The following is a 23,704-nucleotide window of genomic DNA, read 5'->3' as shown; positions in this document are numbered from 1 at the left end:
GCCGAGCTAGGTAACGTCAGCTTGTAACCCGAGTGGGGGCGTTAAGGTGATGGGCCATTGGTTCTACTTACCGAGTCGGATTCTTAGTGGCTTGTCTCTGGTCTGCCCGTTCCGAGAAGGGAGTTGAACCATGGGATCTGAGTGAAAGCTCTGGGTCTCTTGATTCTTAGAGTGGAGGGCACCGCGTGAGGCTGGATTCACAGAGCAGCGAAAACCTCCCGCTCTATGCAGTGGAAGGATAACAGTCCGGTGCCACTTGGATTCAATATGGCTTTGTGGGTTGACCTCAACTGAACCGTCACCTTTTTGAAGCTTGATGTACATGGTTATTTAATTATGCCAGATTTTTCTTTTTGTTAACATGAATTTTGAAGGTAACTTTTACATTATTGAAAAAGGTTTTTTTTTTTTTTTTTTTTTTTGAGTTGTAAAGTGATGCAAAATATAATTGCGTAAATTGGGTGGCTATATAAAGATTTTGCAATCCTAAAATTGTATCTTGAAATTTAATTAAAAATAAATTCTAGTATCAGATTGTGTTTTTTTTTTTTTTTGGGAGAGCATGTTCAAATGGTTCGAATTTGAAAGTTTTGTATTATTTTGAAATAGAATCTGGCTTTCACCACCTTCAATTCAACCGTTCTCTGTTCCTTCTTTCTTTATTAGAATTTGAAAGATGACGGTCTTTTTAGGGGGTGTTTAGTCGGAGTGAACTAAGCAAAAAGGAGTAGCAGTTTATTTAATTTGATCGAAGTTGAAGCAAGCACGAGCAAGCAAACTATTTGAGTGACATAGGCAGCGGAAACAGAATCTTGTTCAGATCGTTTCTTTCGTTTTTATTGGAAATCCCTACATTTTCCATTTAACCGTATCAACTTCATGTTTGCGAATCATCAATAGTAACCAGAACATTCATTTTAAGTTTCTGATAAAGCCTCAATATTCACCACCTCCATAAGATGCTTTCACAAAAGGGAGCCAAATCCCAAATGACTCGCTTACAATACATATATATTGCTTAAGTATAGCGTAAGAAGGGGGTAATTCGACTTAGCTGAGTTACGCAAGATTGTGACCCACGTGGGGGGCATATGGTGATGAACATTGGGCTCCGCTGAAGGACTCGGATCCATTATTGCAAATCCTGGCCTGCCCGGTTCCAAAGCAAAAAGTGCCCGTGCCGATTGCACTCAACCTGTCTCCTTGGGTAGGCCTTAAATTGGACCATCACTTTTTTTTTTTTTTTCTATCATTTTTATGGCCATTTATACAAGATTGGACCAATTTCCTTTTCTTGGTTAGAACATCTGCTCTGATTTCGAAGTATCAAGAGGGTATCCATCAAAGGGGATCCTTTGTTTTCTGTGTCTGCAAAATTAACGAGTCTGAATATTTCCACCTTTTTACTGCATAGTTGAAAATGCAAGGATAGACAACCAATGCAAAAGCAGATGCTCTGCGACAAGCAATCTTGCATCAGTCCCTTGAAATCTGTTTTTTTCAAGTCCAAGGAACTTCAATACTCATGCACAAAGGAGTTTTCCTTGTCTCTCATTTCTGTGAAACTGTCGCAGTTAACACACTGATTGCAATAACTTAAAGAATTAACTTTTGGTTGAATTGGACATGTATATATACCAGCTGTGATTCTGCTATGTTCTCTTCACATTGACTTAGCATATTTTAAGACTCCAAAGGAGTCATGCCACTTCAATTCAGATGGCAGATATGACAAATACTGTATCTTATGCTTTTGGATGCAAAGACTTGAAGCAGTAATTAACCTAGGAAAATTGATGAGTGAATTTTATGGATCACTGCTATATAAATAACCAACTATTCATCTCCTCAAAAACTATTGTAATGAACCAACAGCTTGTAATCTTTGGGCCATCTGAAATTGGAGTATTCCTTTAATTAGATAGCTTGCAGGCAATTTCAGAGCACTAGGGGGTACTTTAGATTATTGGGAGGCTTTATAGAGTTCCACCTTCTGAATCTTCAGTCCAGCAGTTAGTATTTGACAGATCGTAACTGTTTGAAGTGAAATACATATTTATTTTCAACCATATGAATATACTTGAGTGTAATTGAGCGGAGTCTAGTTGATCCAATGCTAGATATCATATATTTTCCTCATTTGCTTATATATACATATTAAATTTATTAAAATATATTTAAAAAATAAAAACTCCATTAAATTTATGAACCTTTCAAACTTGGCTCAACTTGTTGCTCGAGTAGCTTGAGCTTTGCACAATAATGAATGAGTCAAACCTAAGTAGCTAGTAAATTCGTTTGCACCCGTATGCATATATATCTATATATATATATATCTCTGTGTGATGAGCTAAGAATATTTTTCAGAATTCACCCAGCGAGTAAATTCGTTTCTTAGCAGTCTTGTTCTTCCTTAATTCTTTGAAAATGGCAATCTATATAAGTATTTCAAATTGCCAATTATTCGGATTAATATTGCTGAAAGACCAACCACTTATTTCCCAAGCACTAGAAAGACTATAAATACAGAGAAGCAAATCTAACCGAATGGTTCCTACCAACCCCCGTTGCATCTAATTTGGTGTGTCATGTTGTGAATTAATAGAAAATTTTGTCAGGATCTAGATTTATGAAACATTCAACTTAACTTCAACTTGCATCAACAACATGAGAAAACTCCGGATGAATAATAATTTATGTTTACTTTGTTTTGTTGCACTATGAAATTAGGATGGTTCAATTCCATGGATGTCAGAATCAAAGGCATATTTTCCATGTTAGATAGGAACGTCCAGAGAAAAAAAAAAGGAACCGACTTTTGCATTTCATGTTCTTTCTCTTGGTCATGATAATGGTTGTTGCATTATGTCTAAATTGTTGAGCTTTGGCAGCATCTTAAAACTCTTCTTTTATTGGTATTAGTACTATTTTGGGGATATAATTAAGGAGTGTTATGGCTTGAAGGGATAATCTAATTTGTCACCAAACCCCTCGAATCCCCCAACCACCAGACCAAAAGGCCCAAATGACATTTGTAGTTTGTAATTGAGTCACTCTTATTTGCATTTCATCATCTATTGGGAAAATGGGACTAGTCCTATATCAGTAACTGAATCAGTCTCACTGATCGGATGTAGAAGAACTGTTAATTCTATGACTAGAACCAATGGAGTAAACAGGGGAATCAAACATTATTGTCAGTTGAAGTAAGAACTTCCTAGAAAAATGCTTTTGGCAGTGTATGTTTTCAAGTAAAATGGGGCCCCAATACCATTTTTTTTTTATTTTAACAATGACAAATGAGGAAGAATGAGATGAGACAGATAAAATGAACCATGCAAATATTTTAGTTTTTTACAAAGAGGTTGCAGCACGAGAATAAAGAAATGGATTATAGGTATTGAGATTTGATTTATAAACTGATCTAAACTTCGAGTTCAATACTTACATTTGATATACATAGTTTATACTCTAACTGCTCTCCCAAGTCCCAATCAAACTCGGACGTAATTAAGAAACAATGAAACATGACAGTTGCACAGAACGAAAAACACATATTTTGGTCTGTTGTTGAAGCTTCAGACAAACTGAGAAAGAAAAGAGGAAAGGGTACTGGGGCTTTACTGCTGCAGCAAATTTCTAAGAATCTCTGCATCAAAACTAGTTATGTCCAAGGAACCTAGACTTTGTGATAGGCTTTCGCTCAAATCATCTGCCTCTTTCTGTAATCTCCTGATGTAACTGCATGTTTCGTTCAAAACTTTTGTTGCTGATACCTACAAAAATAAAATCATAGACAATAACGGTTAACCATGAAAATCTTACATATAAGATTCACACTCAAATCCCCACAGCACAACATTATTTTCTTGATGCAAAGGGGTTCATATATAATTTATCCTCATTGTTAATGGAATGGTTTTCTGATCAAGCTACTCTTTTATTACTAGGAGTGCTTGGGAGAGCATCAGAACATGTAATATATGTTATTATTATCATTGCAATGATCAGTCCAACAGCTATGCGCATGATCATTGCGACAAATTCTGAGTTAAAATAAGATTTCTCCATGATTGGCTCCTTGTTGTTTCACTGTCCAGTTATAATCAGAATATAAAGAGCCTTAGACAGAATTTGGAGTAGGTTATAAGCAGCAAGAGAGGAGCAAATTTGATACATTGGCACCAAGCTTTGACAAACAGAAATAAGAAAGGAGATGAAGAAAGAAAAAAAAGAGATAGGGAGAGAGAAAAAAAAGTCTAGCAGGCTCTACCCTGCCATTTTGGCCTTGCTTCAGCTGTGGCAGCAATGTTTGTAGTTTTAAGATGAGAGAATTGAGCTCATCATCTGTGATTTTGTTAGAAGCTCTCGATCCTTGGCTAGACATGAAAAAACCTTGCTTCTTGCTCGCTTTAAACACTCTCTATATTACAAAGGGTGCGGGGGCGATATGCTGGACTTTGAAATAGGAGGGCACGGGTAGCTTATAAAGAGACTTTTGAGAATGGGGATTGCACAACAAAAACATTGGTTATTTTGATTTACACATATACTCAAACAGGACCACATTTGTCACATATTTCTGCATTGCATAGGCCCACAACTATGGAAGTCCTGGTAATTAACTAATAAGTCTGCAAAAATGCCTTTGATTTTTGTTAATCCAAAACTTTAGCATATCTAAACCGACAGGTGTCTAAATTTAATTGGTATTTTGGAGTATATATATATATATATATATTTATTTATATTGTATAAGTAGAAGGCAAGAGAACATTAATATATATATATATAAGAACTATTCCTTGGATGTAACTAATCAGGTTTTAAAGATTTTAAAATTTATATATACAAAGTACAGATGTTTACATTTTACCAAATTGATATACGTTTGTCCGTTGTATGTTTAATATTATTGGAGGCTCAGCCCTTTTCTACTTGCCCCTTGCAATTTGCCTTCTCTAGTCTCTACCCTCTGTTGTAGAACTTTTGTCTTGGTTCGACTGACATAAATATATATATATATATATATATATTTTTTTTTTTTCTGAAAAGTTAAAATCCCATATTTGCAAATTGGCTAGATATGTTAGGATCTAGAGAACTGTTTAGTGATTGAATGAAAGGGGCTTGCAATTTGCTTAGACTGACATTGAAAAAATTGGATTTCAATGACTTTAAACTTTAACTCGATATTATTTTTTTTATACAGCTAAACTAAAGGTAGAAGTATAAACAACTCGAAAAACGACTAACTCAAATTCATAAATTATTCATAAGTTATTCATTTTGAATTTAAAAATTACTCATAAATTATTTAAATTTAATTAAAAAAATTTTAAATTTAACTCATTCATTATCAAACTAAATTCGAGCTACTTAAGTAACGAATCAAGTTAAATTTTAATAATTTAATATTTGAATCAGGAAACTCATGAGCTTAATTAATTTTTTATTTTTTTAATATATATAAATAAATAATAAAAATATAATGTTTAATGTTAATATTTAAAATTTTATCAAAATTAATCAAATCTATCTAGTTAAATCTGAATGAATTAATTAAATTACAGGCCAAGTTTTAATATGAAAAATAAAACTCAATTAAATTCTAGATTTCAAAAAAATCAATTAATTATAAATCAAGTTCAAAAAAATAAATTTAATTGAACTCGAATTTAATTTCAAATTTCAAAATTTTAATTTGAATCAAACTTGACAATATATTAGACTCAATTCTATTCAATTAAATTCAATTACTTACTATTAAAAATGGTCTAATTTACAAGGTAGGACTGGCTAAAAGGGACCCCTACGCCAAGTTGTTTCTAAAAAGGATCCATTCTGAATTAATTTGATGTAAGTTGAATATAACGTCAACCCTTTTTTTTTCTAGCACCACAAAATTCATGCAGTGCTGCATATACTACCAACTTGCGAAGTCTATCAAGTAATCAGCACCAAGCTATAAAAACAGTGCCTCTTCCACCATTTTTCTAGGCAGTTGTTGTGCAGTTAACCCATATGTCAGTGATCACTTAGCTTCCTAGCTCTAGTTCGTGCCCCCTCCTACTTCTAGCAGATTCAAATCAGCTGATATATGTTGCATATTTGTCTAATCAGCTCTATACATATTGGACATCCATGACAAGAACTGCATATGTTTGTGGGTGAAACAAAGCTTGATGTGACGATGCATTGAGGAAGAAGATCAAATTTAACGTGACTGAATTTAGGAGGGCAGGCACAAAAGTGACTGCTGCTGCTGATGGAGATACCATATAAGGGCTATAAAGGCAAATTGAAAAAAAAAAAAAAAAAGAGAGGGGTGAAGGGGCAATAATTTTGGTGCTTGGAAGTGTTTTTGTCTTCATTTACCGACCTTATAATTTGGCCCTAAATTTCCGGTCACTGACCCTACTGTCTCACCGTAAATTATGTTGTCTGCATGCGCCATGTGGCATAGTGGAAACAGACATGTGAGCTCACCTAGCATGCATGGAATCGCTTAACGCGTCGAAGGAAAGGCTGAGGCTTCTTATCAAATCTTTACCCCTTTGTTTGTGACAAGAATTCAAAGACCGGCACCACTGTCGTTGTCTTTGGACCCCTGCCCTGCCCTCATCCTGACTTTTTTCTCCGAAACTTTGAGCAAAGATCCGACACTTGGTTAACCATTTTAACGGTTTAACTGTAAAACTAGTCTGCTGTAATCTAAAATTATAAAGAAAACCCAAGAAAAAAGTTCGTAAATTACTTACTGATCAGATGACCACATGAATATATAGTTTTTTTGTTTACCCTAAGAACTTTTTTTTCAAAAGAAAAAATTCTGCAAACTTAATTAAGTAGTGGTAGTTCTTAAATTTTAAAATGGGCAAGATTTTGAATTGAAATTCTTAAATTTTTGTTAAGTTGTGTGGAATTTAATTATTATTTAACATTAATTATTTTTATGCAGAGTAAATATGTAAATTATATTTTGAGTTTTTCACCCATATCGTCTTAATTATTTTTTTTTTTTTTGTTGCAAAGGAAGGCTAATGCCTTTATAAAGGGGAAAGGGAGATGACGAGGTCGAATCCACATTTACATAACTTTCAACTTATCTCTTAATCATTAGGTTAAAAAAAGAAAGTCATATTGTCTAATTATACTTATATTTAAAGGTTACTGATTTAAAAATTTATTATCACATTTATAATTATTTTAGAGTAAAAAAATTTTTTGATTAATTCTAATTTTTAGAAAAAATCAGTATAAATTTGGTGTGTTCATTTTTGTTTACACTTAATTTTATTATCGTTTTATGAAAATTAAGATTTTAATTTTAACAATTTTAATTATCTGTATGTTTAATTTTAGTCAATAAATTTATTAGACATGACTTAAAAAGAGAGATAGGTTTAGATCGATGCTCAAAATCTTGATCATTGCATGTACATGCATCATCTCACATTTTCAATTGTCAACTTAAGTAATGTTTCAAAAATTGAACCCTGATCTTTTAATACCGGATATATCATTATGGAAACCCCGACAACTTAATTTGCAAAGTGATTTGCTTGGACTTTTAGAGCTGAATTATCAAATTACTGGACCAGAATATTCTCAAGGCATGCATTCAGGAGAAAGGAGAAGAAATTAATCTGCAATAGACTTAAGCAACTGTTCAAGTCAGACAATGAAATCTTTGACTGATGCTGTAATTTTATAGTATTATAGTAGTAGCTTTTGATTCTCAGAAATAACAAATAAATGCTGGCTGTAGCTATTAATGTTAATATCAAAGCTTAGTTCTTTCTTTCCTTCTATAAAAAAACCTTTTTTTTGGTACGGAAGGATATATGGATCACAGAAGGTCTCTAGGGATTAGCAGATTTGTAAAAGGAAAGCATATAAAAATTGTTTGTTTGTTGAAGGATTACCACAAGGTTTTTTGTATAATTAACTAATAATACTATACTATAATTTAATTTTAAAGTAAAAATTTTCATGTTTCGAACTTTTTATTGTTTTTCTTGTTTATATTTTCCAATAGATGAAATGCACCCCCCCCTACTGCTACTGTGCAAATTACAAAAGTCTTTGAGGAGATTTCTTTAATCGTTGTTTAATCAGTCAATGGCCTATTTGCTAGGACAGACCTACTTTGGTGAAGCTTGTTAGAAAACCCAGAAAGACATCCTCATCTTTGGTCCAAAAACTTGCTTTGGAAAAGGAAAACATGCTTTTGTAGTTGGCTTGACGGAAATGCCAATGTGTTGCAATGCAAATAATTATCCAATTGTTTTAAGTTTTCATGGCAAGGAAAAAGAGTTAATCTATGAAATACTTCCTTTAGAATATTCTACTATATATCAAGTATAATTACATAATTAATTGTCATGAAAGGATTAGGATAACGTGGTACATTGACCGCTGATTCAGCAATGGATTTTTGGATTAAGGGATGGCCTTAAACATCCATTCGGCAGCCAAAAAAAAAATCATGATTAGATCTTAAACAATGTCGAGAGATTAGCATTTGTCTAGTGCTGTTCTAAAGCAACATGATTTAAGCAGCAGAAAAAAAAAAGCAAATAAACCAGTTCATGTTTTCTGCAAAGGAAACAGTGGGTACAATTCAATTTTATGAGAACAAAGTAAGTAAACCTCAACAAGTTTCAACTCTGCATTTACAATTGATAACAATGATGCTAAAAAAAAATTAACAAAACAGTATCATTTTCTTTATTATTGTATTATTTTCTGAAACAAATGGGTTAATCAAATATAACACAGACCTAAAGTCTCTTTCTTAGTTATATGTCCAAGCCTTCTACTTTGTAAATACTCTGTTCTTCCCAAATTTTTCTACCTCAGCTACACTCAAATGTCTAATTCCATTCTCCTTCATCCATTTCTCTCCTCCTGTGAGGATACCCTGAAGTTGCTTCTTTTCCATCTTCAACAACATCATGCCGTCACTTGCTTTAGGGAAGAAACCTTCCGGCCTCAAACATCAAACCCTGAAAACTCCAAATATGACCTCTAGATCATACCCGAATCTCTCCACTCCATCATCATGAAACTTCACATTGCTCATAAGAATGCCATTGAAAATCAACCGATCCACCCCGGCTGCCAGACTCCTCCAGATCCCAGTAAAGTCTAGCCTGTTTAAATTTTCTCCTATTACTGACATTTTCCCCTGCAAATAATCGAGGGCCTCAACCAATGTTTTCGGTAGAGGCCAACCTTCTTCACTCTTTTCCTGCCATTGTGTGCTGTTTTTCGAGTAATCTCTGCATTGGGCATCAAATCCTACCAAAACAACAACACATATCTTCTCAACCTACTGCGTTCTGAAATCCTCAAACTTAACAATCTCTTCATGGAAAATACCACTCTCATACTCTTCAAATGGAACCTCCGTACCACTATATTCACCGTACCACTATATTCAGCAAAAGACTCTCCAGGTTGATCACCTTGATCCAATCCCATCTCAAGGAAAAAGACGTCCTCACACCATTCTTTTAAAATAGATTCAGCATAGTAAGCTGCATTAATGGAGTTTGCAACTTTGATTAAAGCACCATCATCTGTTAAGGCAGTCAATCCTTCAGCTTCTTGGCATCTGAGAAGTGAGCAATCCAAAATTTTTTGTTACAGGTGTACCAGCTAACCTCAAAAACCTTGATCTCAAAGAAACTGTAGGCAATGATCAGCATCGATCAATCAAAGATGATAAACACCTAAAAATGCTGCTGGAAACTGCAGGAGATTTATAATCATCAGAATTAGATATAACTGCCCCTTGAACTTTCGTAGTCCAGTTTCTTTCTTCATCCATCTCTGGTTTTAGTTTCTCCAGTATGTCAGCCAGCTCTATTTTTGCCCATAAATCAAGCCAGTCAGGTCGATCACAGAAGACAGATAGAGATGAAATCTTATGCAGGGTCCCATCTTCCTGAAGGGAAAGCAAGATCCCAGACTGTTCTACAAGAGACTTTATTCGTTTATCAAAAGACACCATCAAATAAACAAGATGGAGCAAAGATGCCCTAGCCTGTGACCTAATACCAGTCACACTCTCTTCCTCCAGCTGACCAACATAAACAGGGAATATCTCTTTTGCCAAGTAAGTCGATAAGGAGGCTACCATTGCTGAAATCCATTCTTCTCTACAGCTGTACCCATTTAGCATTGCTTCGTCAGCCAATGGTTGCAATAATTCATCCATAGAATCAACATAATCTCGTGTAATTTCATATACCAAAGCAAAAATGAATTCTGGTTTATCAATCCACTTTGGAAAATGGCGTTGGGATGCAACAGATCACAGGATTTACAAGCTCTTCAATTGCCCAAAGTGGTTGATTATGTTCCTCAAGTTGCTAAGATTTTCTTTGTCTCTGCAAGTCCTGCAGGCGGCACAGGCAAGAAAGTTTTCACAGTACTGGTGTTTGAGATCACCTTGCAGTGTAAAAAGAGGACTTGGTAGTTCACTTGATTTCTTTGTATCCAGACTTGAGGAAGTCAAATTGGAAAGTGATGGTGGCCATCCAAGGGATGATAGAAGGGCTCGATGATCAGCAATTGCCTGAGGTCTTAATATTGCTAGAGCTTGATCTACTCTGTGATCAACAGCTGAGACTAGATGTACCCATTGAGGGCGTGTCTTTGTGACTGAAGTTAAAAAGCCTTCTGTCAGTTTGAGTGTTTAAATAGTAACCAGGCAGGTATCCTGCAACATTAAGAAAGAAAAAGGTTTACTCAGAAAAAAAAAAAGAATAGTTTCCATAAGAGAGTGTATGTGTGTGAGTGTTTTATATAATGGAGGTGCTTACTTCTGAATTTCGTGTGGATGAATCCTTTCTTAAATTTTTGTTCATAGTACAAGAGATAGCATCTTCAATATCACCAACTAAATTATGAAGTTTTGACGCTATTTCTGGTAGAAAAGATAGTTTCAAGGGAAAAAAGGATGGGTGAGAGCATTAGATCACAATCATATACAGAGGTAACAAAAGGAAAAACTAGAAGAGAAAAACTAACTAAAATTAAAAATACAAGAAAGACTTAGCTCCATTATTCAGAAGATCTTGCTAATTAGTTTTTTTTCCAATCAAATCAATCCTCTTTATCCAATCTCATGAAGATATAGTCATATCTTTTGGATAAGATTATGTCATCTTGAACTCTAAAAGCAAGAAAGAATCTAGTTCCCAGGCAGGAAGAAAGTTCTTAAAAGGAAAAAAGAGCATCTAAGTTGACACTACAAGAAGATATTTAGCTTCATTGGACCAAACATTATTTACCACTTCACTATGATAATTAGCCTCATGGTTCTCAAATCTCGAATTTGGACAATTATCCAATGATAACATATCTTAAAGCATAGAAATATAAACCAACAATGGACAAGACATAAGTGCATGATACATAGATTCTATTATATTTAAAAATTGATGCTTAAAACACTGTTAATAAAAGATATAACTGCCAAATTAAAGTACAGTATAATTAATTTGAAACTTAAATAACATTAAGAAATGGCTAACTTGTTCCAATAAACAATATTCATTGAAATAAATAACATTTTGCTTAAAAAAGAGATCAGCATATCCCAATCAGCTGCTGCAATAGTGATATCTATAGTACTAAACCACCCAACCATGATCTTACCAGCAAAAGGCACACTTACGACACAATAACTCTAACATCAACATAGTTCTCAATCAATTATATCTGGATTTTATCAGGATACTGAAAAGATAAGACGACAACCTATGCCGCCAAATATAAGTTTTGCCCATTACACCCAGTTGCTAAATTTTGCAGCAAGATAGATATAAGCAGATGTGTCACTGGTCGCTAACAGACTAGATCACCGTTGATAGACCCAAATGAAACACAGATCAAAGCAATTGCAAATACAATAGTAAGATCACATTAGCAAATTACTTCAGAAACAATAAAACTCATAAGTCACAGCAAAGGCAAACCCATGGTAATGTATTGCAGATGTGAATCCAATAGCTAGAATTGCTTGATCTTCGAGGCTTGGAAAGTAATAATTCTATAGAAGTCCACCCATGAAGATCTCTCCAATCAGATAACTTGTTTTTTCAATGAAGTTACATGTGTGGATAGATATAACTATTATAACAATTTTTAACATGCATCTAGTAAAAGAAACCAATAAACAAGACAAAAAAAAATTAATCAACCAATATAAAGCTAGGAAAAGCCCACATACGGTGGGATTTGAACATTAGAACTAGAGGTATACCTCCTTGTTATCGAGAAGAAGCCCCAGCGGCTATGGATAACTTCTTTACTGGAAGAGAAGTATGAAATAACTTTAATAATTATTTATAAAATGCAAATAGAAAAAGCATCAATCAAACGGAGCCTAATATGATCAAAGTTTTGTTCAGTTTCAACCATTGAACAAAAAAACCACCTCTCTATTTGTATTGAATCACAACAACTGAAATCCCCGAACAATACGAACAATAATAATTCTTAAGCCATGTAAATGAAAATCTAGTGCCTTTTTTAGATTCAATAAGCATTTCAGAATTACAAAAGCTATGATCTTTTAGAACCCTCACCGGCATATGCTCGGAACTTTCCACCCTCGCCACCTCCTTGGCCAATGCCGGCAGCTCCTCTCCCAACCCTTCTCCATCTATAACACCGCAATTTCAACAAAGAAAAATAATAAGAAAAAAAAATCAATGCTCTCCATGCACAGATTCCAAAAATGCCTAAACTTTCCAATAGAAAACAGACAAAATAAATATCAAAATCAAAATCAAATTTACATTGATTCGAACCTGAAACGGAGCTCCCAGAACAAACAGAGGATCCGACATAGGTCAATTTCCAATTTACATCGCCGAAGAGGTAGCAGATGCGATCGGAGAAGGAAGCGTAAGATGCGAGGTTTGATTCGAGGGTGCTACTGAGGTGGATTAGGTTTGGCTCCAGATAATCGCACTGAGTCAGAAACTCGGACACGACACTCGGTGCTTGAATTAGGTCATGGTCGGTGCCGAGTTTAGCTTTGAGGACGGAGAAGGCTGAGGTGGAGAGAGTCGAGCGTGGAAGGAGACTTTGCAGAGAGTCCATTTGGGTCGGACGTTCGGGTCAAGCCATGGAAGATTTGGGCGGCAAGGGAAATTTGATAGGGAAGAAGGGTATATTGGGAATTTCGGAGTTCAGAATTGGACTGAGTTGAGGGAGAAAGTGGACCAGAATCGGCTGATTCGATGGTTCCATGGAGGAGATACTGAGTCCGATACTTAGCAAAAGTAAGAAAAAGGAGTCGAATTCGGGTTGGCAAAATTATAAGTGTAAATAATATTTTAGTAGTCAAAAGGTACTCAAAATTTTTATTCAAATTAAATTTAGATTCGTCTCATTATCAAGTTAAATTTGAGTTTAAATAATTTAATTTATTGATTAAAATTAAATTTAAATAATTTTATATTTGATTCGAATAATTTAAGAATCGAATCAAATATTTATATTTTAATTATTTTAATTGATAAAATATTTTAAATTTGAATTTAAATAAAAATAATTAAATTTTTGTAAAATATAAAAATTAAATTTATTTTTATATATTAATCAAATAAATTAGAATAATTTGATTTTTATCTTAAATCAAACTCAAATTAAAAAAATAAAATTTAATTATATTTAAATTAAATTTTTAATTTAAATTGAATTGAAACTTAAATTTAATTTATATCAACTCAAACTCAATGATTACATTTTTCAGTAAAAAAAAAAAAAATCGAATTCGGGTTGGCAAAAGTAAGAAAATCGAATTCGGGTTGGTATCGGGTCAACCCAAGACCGGATTGACTTAAAAGTGGGCGTGGCTTGGACCTAAATGGGCCATCACCATTTCAATTAATTGGCCGAAAATGGTGACTCTGATGGGTTTATGTATTATTATTATATCTAATAATTTCATTATAATAAGATTTCAGGCAATGCATTTTTATAAAAGAAGTCCGCAATACGAAGATATGAGACTTTATTTAGGTCAAATTCCATATTTTTAAGAATAAATTTTAAAAGTGCTTCATTTTGAAAAATAAAATTTTAAATAATTTTAGTGTAAGATTGATTATCTCTTTTAAGATCATTGTAATGATTTAATTATTATAATAATAAAATTAAAAAATGATTTGAGTGCTAGTGAATTTTTTTTTAAATTGAGTATTAATGATTTTAAATTAATATATTTAATGTAATATTATAAATCACTAATAAATTTAAATTAATGTATTTAGTATTACATAAAAAAGTCAATGAATATAAAACTCTGAAAATAACCTTATTATTAATGATAAGTTTATTTTAAAAAAACAACAATTTTAATTGTTTTATTGAGTAAATAATTTAAAAAATAAGTATTCGCGGTTCTATAAAAAATCATAAGATATGAATAAATTACGATAAATATATTAAAAGTTATTGATACGTTCAAGAATCACATAAATTGTTGTCAATTGACCTTTTAATCTTTTTGTATGCTATAAGAATTGATACTTAGAGTGTTATAAATTTGAAAAAATTATACGTGTAATGTCTTTTTTAACTAAATAATAAGATAGAAAATTTAATGATATATTAAAATTTTTTAAAAATTATAAAAATTATTTTTTTTTATAAAATGATTGAAGTGAAAATTTGCTTATAAAATCTAAAAATTTAGAAAGAAACATATTTTAGTGAGCATCATTTTGAAAATAATTTTTTATTAAAATAATATTAAAAAATCAACTTGAGGATAAGTTTTTTTCACTTTTTTTATGAGTTTCAAATTATCTTATAAAATAATAATTTAATTATTATCAATAATATAAAATAACTGTTATATAAAATTCTCAAATTATTATCAAACATGATAATATAATCATAATTAAATGATCTTTAATTTTAAAGAAATCATAACATACTAAAATACTACATGAGAGTGATTTATAATTTTCACTTGTAAGCATAGTATTGAATTTTGAATTGACTATAAATTATAAGTTTAGAAACCAATAACAAACATATTTTTACAATTGGCCCAATCCATTATTAGAAACTTTTAGAATTGATCCTAGAAGATTGATCTACTATCTTAGATTATCATGCTCACCTCTAAATGCACGACATGGAAGTGGGTTCCTAACATAAATGAAATCCACCTATACACTTGTTTTTGGATATTGAAGGTGACAAGATTCCCATTAAACTCTTTGAGTTAAAAGAAAAAAATGCACTAAAGCATTGTGTCAAGTAAACCGGTAAAGACTGACAAAAAAGTACTAGTGGTTGGTTACAAATTTTATGAATTTCATAATGTCATTCCTTCAAAAGGATGTTGAGTGGAGCTAACTTTTGAAATGATTTAGCCCTTTTTATTTTAATAAAAGATGAAATTATAATAGTCCAAAAAAAAAAAATAGAAATAGAAATGCTCAAATATATAATATAAGCAAAAAGTTGTCAGCTTTCATGGAATTGCCAAACACTGAGTCGTCGAAGTACATATTGAACATTCAAGTAGTTAAAATGAGTAACTTCAAAAGCAGGGGAAACACAGCAGAGATACGTTAATGCAACATCATGCAGATTGCAGAGCAGAGCACTATCCACGTGAGCCCCCCTTCCCCCCTGCACCTGCACCTGCACCTGCTCAAACCCTACGTGGCCTCTCCCACAAACAACAACAGCAACAACAACAACAAACCACTGTACTTGACTGTGCTACTGTTTCTATTGCTGGCCAACTAAAGCTACCTCATTCTCTCTCTCTCTCTCTCTCTCTTTTTTTAAATTTTTAACCCTTATCTTTTGTACAGGTGGTGAGAGAGAGACTTGCTTTTTGCAGCAAAAGCCAGCAAGTACAACTAAAAAGGGTGTTTCTTACTTGGAAGCAACTTAGTACAGTGAAAAAGAATTTGGTCATCATATCATAAGCCATTTTTTGAACATTGAGTGTTTATTTCTTTCTTTTCTTTTTTCTTTCATTGGAAGTACCCATACATTAAAAAAAAAAAAAATGGAGAAACCCCAGGGACCCTACCTGACCTGAAACTGCAACTAACCCAAAGTTTAAATCAAACTTTTTTTCGTTGATGATACGATCAAGTATCCCCACTTTAATCCCCACTTTACCATCAAATCCTCTTCGTGAATAATCTTAAGAAAGTTCATATCAGACTGATGCATGAAGAGTAACAAGAACATGGTTATTTCTAATTAATCAGTATCATGATTGTAGATCTTTAATCATGTTAATTAGACTAAACCTGAATAACAAATGCAGAAACCAGAAGTACAGTTAAGAACAACGAAAAAAAAACATTCACCAGACATAATGACAACAGCATAGGAGAGAAACACTGAATCATAGATCTGTACTGAACATTATGCGACAATAAATTTGCACCAATTATAATGAAGGCATAGTAAAGATTTGAAAACAATATCTTATAGTGATAGAAAGAAATTTTCAATGAATGGCTATCAATGATAGGAAATTGGACCATAATGAGAAGGAAAAGGGGGAAATTTTCCATCATAGCTAATCATCTGTAAACATTGATCAATGTTTACAGGTGATTTGCTATGACGGAAAATTTCCCCACAAAACTTTTCTTCTAGGCCATTTCTCTTCCCATGTGGATTAACATAGCATTCAACCAGCCACGTACGCCAAGTTTTCTACTTTGTTCTTTCACACATCTGATGTCCACGATCAAGACATGAATACAGAAAAAATGCAAATAATGCCATTTTGGTGACACACAGCTCTGTACAGATGAATAGCAACACAAGGTAAAAAGAAAATTGTGATATACTTTTTATGATATTGATCTTCTCACAGGTTTTCATCTTTTTCCTTCCAGCAAAACACAAAAATTACAGGTAAATTTTGAAAGAGATAGCACCAAGCCCTTTGATCTTGCACATCTGTAACAGAAATTTTCATATATAGGTATATGACATCACTTTGCAGTTGATTTTGCATTGTTGGTCATGCAAAGTTCCTACTTCGAATTACCACTTCCAAAAAAAAAAAAAAAAAAACAGATACATGTTCCATCCAGAGAACAGAAACAGATAATCTGATATCTTCACCATATTGAAAAATCCTCATCTTTGATTATGTTACAGGGAAGTAAGGACAAAAAAAAAAAAAAAAATCCACAATCCCATCTCAGTACCCCAAGGCAAACTCACAAAACGTAAAAAGAGGTTTTAACAAATAAATGAAGAGTTACAACATCTATAAAAGTTTTTCACTTCAGATATAGCTAATGATTGGTTTAGTCATGGCAATTGCTGTCAGATGCATCCTTCTGTAAATGAAAAATTTTACACTCAAAGATAACTGAAGCCATAAATCCATGAAGTAATCCATGCATAATGCTTTTGTTATCAATTAAGGATAAAGAATAATGCAACCTAACAAAACACCAATGAAAAGCGAAAACTTGTTAGGGCAAATTTGTTAGGGATGTGAATTGCAACGTCACAAAATGTTATCATCCAAATCCATCTAAATCTTTGCAACCAAAGAGTCAACATAATCACACATATGAAAGTGAAAGTTTCTGCAAGATTCTAAATTCCAGAGAAAATAGATCCAAAAGAAAGAGATGAACTCTTTCCAAACATGTCCCCCCAACAGTTTCACGAAGGATAAACTGCATATTGCCAGAGGCTCATACATTTGCAGGATATTCATGAATAGGTGTACTGTATTTTGGTGATCCAATATAAAAGAGATAAACCAAGACATTTATCTTCATCAAAAAATGACAGTGTGATAAAGCAACAGTAGAGATTGGAGACTAATGAAAATTTCTTCAAACTCTGGCGCTGGAAAAGCCAATTGAATTATTACATGCAACAACGCAAAATGTTAAAAATTGCATACTGTGAAGTTTCAAAAGAAAGAATAAATTGCATATTATAGACAGAAATAAAATAGCATAGTACAAAATTTTGTCGACAACTACCATCTGAATGCTGAACATAAGAATGAATTATAAGATTAACCTAAATTTTTTTTTTTGAGAAGTTATTTTCCCTCCCTAATGTATTTTGAGCTAAAGGAAGTTACTGCAGGTTGTGTGACGCTTGTCTCGCTGAAGGCAAAACTAAGTACTCCTAGACATTTAATAATATTGAGAGGCTGGCTTAAGCGAACAAAATTCATAGGTAATCTTCCAACAAGGTTATCCACCTAGTATTGACCAAATGTTCATCCCTGTTTTTCAAAGTTACCAACCCTGATGTACTTATGGATCTTAGAAATATATTTATTCTTTCTAGGTTTTTATTAATACATAAATATCTTCCTTAATAATTTATGTTTACTCTGTTTTGCTTTGGAATATTAACAATCTCTTATTTCTTTTCTGTTCCAAATTTTGTTCTCCACAAGTGCTTAAAACTAACCAAAAGAAATTCACATACTATATGAACCAAAGCAGAGAATAAATCATGTATTTTATCCTACTAAGTGTTTTTATATTCCTACTAAGGATGCTTGTACACTAAACTGTAGGGGGGAGATACTGGAATGACCATGGCTTACAACTTTTTCATGAAAAATAAAGCTACATAAACCACAATCCACAATACTTTGTCAGTAATGCAATAATACAATTAGTTTAAAATGTACTAATCACGCAAGAAGTCCTTAACCGAAATATGTAAATGTATGTACTGCGTAAAAAAATAATAACAAAAAAGAAGCAGTAGTTAGTTGCAAAAAAAAAGGTTAAACATTTTTAGCTTTTATGATCTTTCTTTCTTCCTTCCTTTTTTTTTTTTTGGGGGGGGGGGGGAGTGGAATGGTGCTTTGGGGGTGGTGGTATGGAGACAGCAGGCCATTATTTATAGTTTTAACATATTATCTAAGTAATTGATCAACATGAGAAAATTGACATTTGGTGAAAGAAACTCTATGAATATTGTAAACAACCTAATGTACTGGGTCCTGAAATTATTGAACTGTGCATGTTCTACGTGACACCAACCTTTGACAAAACCCTGATGGTAACCAAATAAAAAAACGACTCTCTGACCCAACAAAAGGAAAAAGAGAATAGGCAAGACAAAAAAAAAAAAGACACAAAGCAATGAAATTTTGGTGACATTTTGGATAAACATTTTTAGCTTTTATGATCTTTCTTTCTTTCTTCCTTTTTTTTTTTTTTTTTGGGGGGGGGGGGGGGGGGGTTGTGGAATGGTGCTTTGAGGGTGGTGGTATGGAGACAGCAGGCCATTATTTATATGTTTTAACATATTATCTAAGTAATTGATCAACATGAGAAAATTGACATTTGGTGAAAGAAACTCTGTGAATATTGTAAACAACCTAATGTACTGGGTCCTGAAATTATTGAACTGTGCATGTTCTACATGACACCAACCTTTGACAAAACCCTGATAGTAACCAAATAAAAAAACGACTCTCTGACCCAACAAAAGGAAAAAGAGAATAGGCAAGACAAAAAAAAAAAAAAACACACAAATCAATGAAACATGATAAAACTAAAAAGGCCAAGAAATCTCCAGACTTCCTCCTATGACTGTATCTATTGATCTAAATTAAAACATGAACTTTCCCCAAAAGGAACGCAGAGATTACCCACTCTCCAGAATCCTTTCTCCTTGAAGGCCACAGCTGTAAGTTCCAGTAGAAAAGGACTTCATACAGCGACACAGTGCGACCAAAACTGGATGCACATTTCAGCATCCCATAACGGCACAGTTATACACAAAACTGCCAGAGGACTTTCTCTCGAGCAAGTTCCATTGTGGTGGACCCCCATTTGGAACCCAAGAGTTTAGCTCGATCATCCCTTCAGCTAAAGCCCTATGTCCACCAATAACAATTAGTTGATTCCCACATGCCCTAAATGCTAACCCCCAGCCATTCATTGAGACTGCTCGCTTGGGTAATTGCCCTAGTGTGACCCACAAGTTCTTGTCTTTGTCATATTTCCTCACTTCTTGTTGTGCATAATCAGCTGCATACAGCTCATTATTTACAACTGCCAGTGCCTCAGCAGCAGCAGGTGCTTCAGTTGCTCCAGCCCCCCCATTTCGTGCAGGGAACATATTAGGTATCTCACTCCACATCTTCGTCTTCAAATCATACACCTCTCCACATGTCAGTGTTTTTGAACTCCCAACCCCAATTCCACCAATAACATAAAACTTCTCTTCCATAAACACGGCAGAACACATTTTTCTTGCTTTAATCATGCTTGGAATGGTCACCCACTTGCCAGTTTCTGAATTATAAAGCTCTGCTGCGCTCAAAGTCTCTCCATGTGGATCACAACCACCAGCTAGAATTGCAATTTCACCCAGACTGGCAGATCCAAACAAGCACCTGGGAGTATTCATCTTCATCCCAGATGACCACGTGTTTGTCAAAATGCTATATCTATAAATAACATGGGATGTTATTTCCTTTCCAAAAACAAGAATTTCGGTCCCAACGGCCAATGACTCCTTATCCGAACACATGAAACATCCATTGGAGGTCATTCTGGGCAAATGCATCCATCGATGATGGATTGGATCAAAAGCCTCCCACTCCAGAAGGTTGCAAGAGAAGTAAACCCAATGTTCAACAATTCCCATTGCCCGCCTCAACCTGTACAGCTCACCACTCCGTATAACAGAGCGGAAACCTGCATTCAAAGATGCAATGGCACCATAATCAGACCTTGAGCAGCGGAGGAGACAGTAAATTGAGATGTCTCGCCCAAGCTGGTGGATCAGTAAACTTGATTCTGAATAATCACCATCATGGTGGTGGTTATCTGTTTGGTCAATTTGGGCAAGTGACATATTGTCCTCTGTATCCTTGTTCTCATCACCTTTGAGTGGCTTAAGAACTTTTCTTGCCCTCTGGTCTTCACCATCTTCCATCTAGCGCTTGCTTCTTGAGAGCTCAATTACACAAAAAGTATTATAAATCCACTTGCTCTCTTGCTCACAGGAGCTTGGCAAATCCCTCGTGACAAGATATGATGGGCCCTCCAACATGATCTCACGATTATACAATCCAAGCACCGGGAACGTTTCCTTTCTTCTTCATTATAATGATATGCAAAACTAAGCAGTCAATAAGGAAAATGACAACCCTCAATTACTGCATGAACACAAATATACTTATTTAGCTAAAAATGCAATTTTTAGAAGAATGATAACATTATCAATTCACATATCATAGAATTCTATTTTAAAAAAAAAAGGATGTAAAATCTCAGCAGAAACAAATGGCTGGAGACCTGATACAGTCTATTCATATATAGCACAGGGAATTCCAAAAAGAACTCGATTTAAAAGAAAAATAATTGGACACTTCTATCAACCCAAAAAAATGTAAAATCAAAAGCAACCAAGCAATAAGACAAAAAAATGCAACCGTTTTCCATAATGACAGATTACAACCTTGTTTGTCATCAGAAACAACATGCATAACAAGAACAATCTTGTAACCGAAACCAAGAATCCAAAAACAAACATATAAATAAATAAATAAAACTTACAAATTGATACTCTTTGCAAAGCTGAATAGCCAGAGAAATCCACCACATTAACGAGCAATGACAATTATCCAAAAATCAGATCTTTTAAATTCACAACCTATGGAGAAAAATAAAGATAAAAGATGGGAAAAAAGAGAAATTCATCAAGAGTCAATCACATGCCAAAATTTTTAGCAAATCAACAGTGAAAACCAAATCTAAATTGGTCTCCAAAAAAAGCCAAAAGAAAGATCTACCCTTCACTGAAATCAATACCATTTCACATAAAAAAAAAAAAAAAAAAAAAACCTCACCTTTATTTAAAAAAAAAAACAGATAACAACCCAGAAAAGGAAATCCAACAAAAAATAAAAACAAATAAAAAAAAGTCAGCTTTAACAATGGAAATGAGAAAGTAAAAAGAGTCCAGAAACCATCATAAAAGAGAAGAAGAAAAAAAAGCTTACAAATTGGATAAGAAAGGCAGGAGCTTTTAGCTATGGTTGCCCTTCAATTCTCTCTGGGAATCAAATTAACAAAAAAAAAAGCTCAATTTGTTGCAGATTCTGTCTCTCAGGGGATAGTTTATATTCGCTTTGAGCGAGAGAGACAGAGAGCTATGAAAAAATGTGTTAAGAGGGTAGACACCGGATCTATATTTTTTACAATCTAAAAAAATTAATTAGTTAAAAAAAATTAAAATTTTAAATTAAAAAAAATAAAAAAGAAAGGCAAACGAAAATCAACACAAAAAAAATCATAAAAACAGATCTACGAAAATCAACACAAAAAAAACCATAAAAATAAAAATCACAATCCTCACCGATTAGGTGAGAAACTCAGCATCAAAGAGATACCTGTAACAAAAAAAGAAAAATTATTAATTTGAGTTTTTTTTTTAAAAAAAGAAAAATAAAAAACTTCGAACCCGATCTACATTGATTGAGGTCGTTTTCGACGAAGGAGAGACCGAATCTAAAAAGATCGCGTCGAAATGAACTTCCAGGAGGATTTCAAAATTTCGAAAGGAGGATTTTGTTAGAAGCTCTCGATCCTTGGCTAGACATGAAAAAACCTTGCTTCTTGCTCTCTTTAAACACTCTCTATATTACAAGGGGTTTGGGGGTGATATGGTGGACTTTGAAATAGGAGGGCACGGGTAGCTTATAAAGAGACTTTTGAGAATGGGGATTGCACGACAAAAACATTGGTTATTTTGATTTACACATATACTCAAACAGGACCACATTTGTCACATATTTCTGCATTGCATAGGCCCACAACTATGGAAGTCCTGGTAATTAACTAATAAGTCTGCAAAAATGCCTTTGATTTTTGTTAATCCAAAACTTTAGCATATCTAAACCGACAGGTGTCTAAATTTATCTGGTATTTTGAAGTATATATATATATTTATTTATATTGTATAAGTAGAAGGCAAGAGAACATTAATATATATATATAAGAACTATTCCTTGGATGTAACTAATCAGGTTTTAAAGATTTTAAAATTTATATATACAAAGTACAGATGTTTACATTTTACCAAATTGATATACGTTTGTCCGTTGTATGTTTAATATTATTGGAGGCACAGCCCTTTTCTACTTGCCCCTTGCAATTTGCCTTCCCTAGTCTCTACCCTCTGTTGTAGAACTTTTGTCTTGGTTCGACTGACATAAATATATATATATATATTTTTTTTTTTTTTTCTGAAAAGTTAAAATCCCATATTTGCAAATTGGCTAGATATGTTAGGATCTAGAGAACTGTTTAGTGATTGGATGAAAGGGGCTTGCAATTTGCTTAGACTGACATTGAAAAAATTGGATTTCAATGACTTTCAACTTTAACTCGATATTATTTTTTTTATACAGCTAAACTAAAGGTAGAAGTATAAACAACTCGAAAAACGACTAACTCAAATTCATAAATTATTCATAATTTATTCATTTTGAATTTAAAAATTACTCATAAATTATTTAAATTTAATTAAAAAAAATTTAAATTTAACTCATTCATTATTAAGCTAAATTCGAGCTATTCAAGTAACGAATCAAGTTAAATTTTAATAATTTAATATTTGAATCAGGAAACTCATGAGCTTAATCAATTTTTTATTTTTTTAATATATATAA

General features: G+C 33.3%; 1 protein-coding gene, 1 non-coding gene and 1 pseudogene across 10 annotated transcripts; 1 reads left to right on the top strand and 2 right to left on the bottom strand.

The window, feature by feature from the left end:
• LOC149516198 (signal recognition particle RNA) lies at positions 1-306 on the top strand. The gene has a single exon (XR_016346748.1).
• Positions 307-8,572: 8,266 nt separating this feature from the next.
• Positions 8,573-13,366, bottom strand: LOC111291005 (RINT1-like protein MAG2; annotated as a pseudogene). The gene is made up of 4 exons (XR_016346538.1): positions 12,831-13,366; positions 12,606-12,682; positions 10,836-10,939; positions 8,573-10,732 (listed from the first exon to the last, which is right to left on the bottom strand). The product of XR_016346538.1 is annotated as an RINT1-like protein MAG2 (transcript).
• Positions 13,367-19,360: 5,994 nt separating this feature from the next.
• On the bottom strand, positions 19,361-22,705 carry LOC111291316 (F-box/kelch-repeat protein SKIP11-like). Of its 8 annotated transcripts, none has more exons than XM_089768356.1 (5): positions 22,495-22,705; positions 22,390-22,423; positions 22,034-22,086; positions 21,588-21,684; positions 19,361-21,187 (listed from the first exon to the last, which is right to left on the bottom strand). In XM_089768356.1, exon 5 carries the CDS (start codon positions 20,962-20,964, stop codon positions 19,771-19,773), a length of 1,194 nt encoding a protein of 397 aa, XP_089624482.1. In that variant the 5' UTR covers positions 20,965-21,187; positions 21,588-21,684; positions 22,034-22,086; positions 22,390-22,423; positions 22,495-22,705; the 3' UTR covers positions 19,361-19,770. The 8 variants fall into 8 exon arrangements, with proteins under 8 accessions (XP_089624482.1, XP_089624481.1, XP_089624485.1 ...); XM_089768355.1 differs by having other exon boundaries at positions 22,504-22,705; XM_089768359.1 differs by having other exon boundaries at positions 19,361-21,150; positions 22,504-22,705.
• Positions 22,706-23,704: the final 999 nt, after the last annotated feature.

This window comes from Durio zibethinus, chromosome 11 (genome assembly GCF_047325235.1).
Source record: "Durio zibethinus cultivar Kanyao isolate XHJ-2024 chromosome 11, ASM4732523v1, whole genome shotgun sequence".
NCBI lineage: Eukaryota > Viridiplantae > Streptophyta > Magnoliopsida > Malvales > Malvaceae > Durio > Durio zibethinus.
This window is presented reverse-complemented; position numbering and strand designations above follow the sequence as displayed.

Excerpts from the sequence above, each read along its gene's own strand:
- LOC111291316 (XM_089768356.1), bottom strand. The coding sequence starts at position 20,964 with ATGGAAGATGGTGAAGACCAGAGGGCAAGAAAAGTTCTTAAGCCACTC.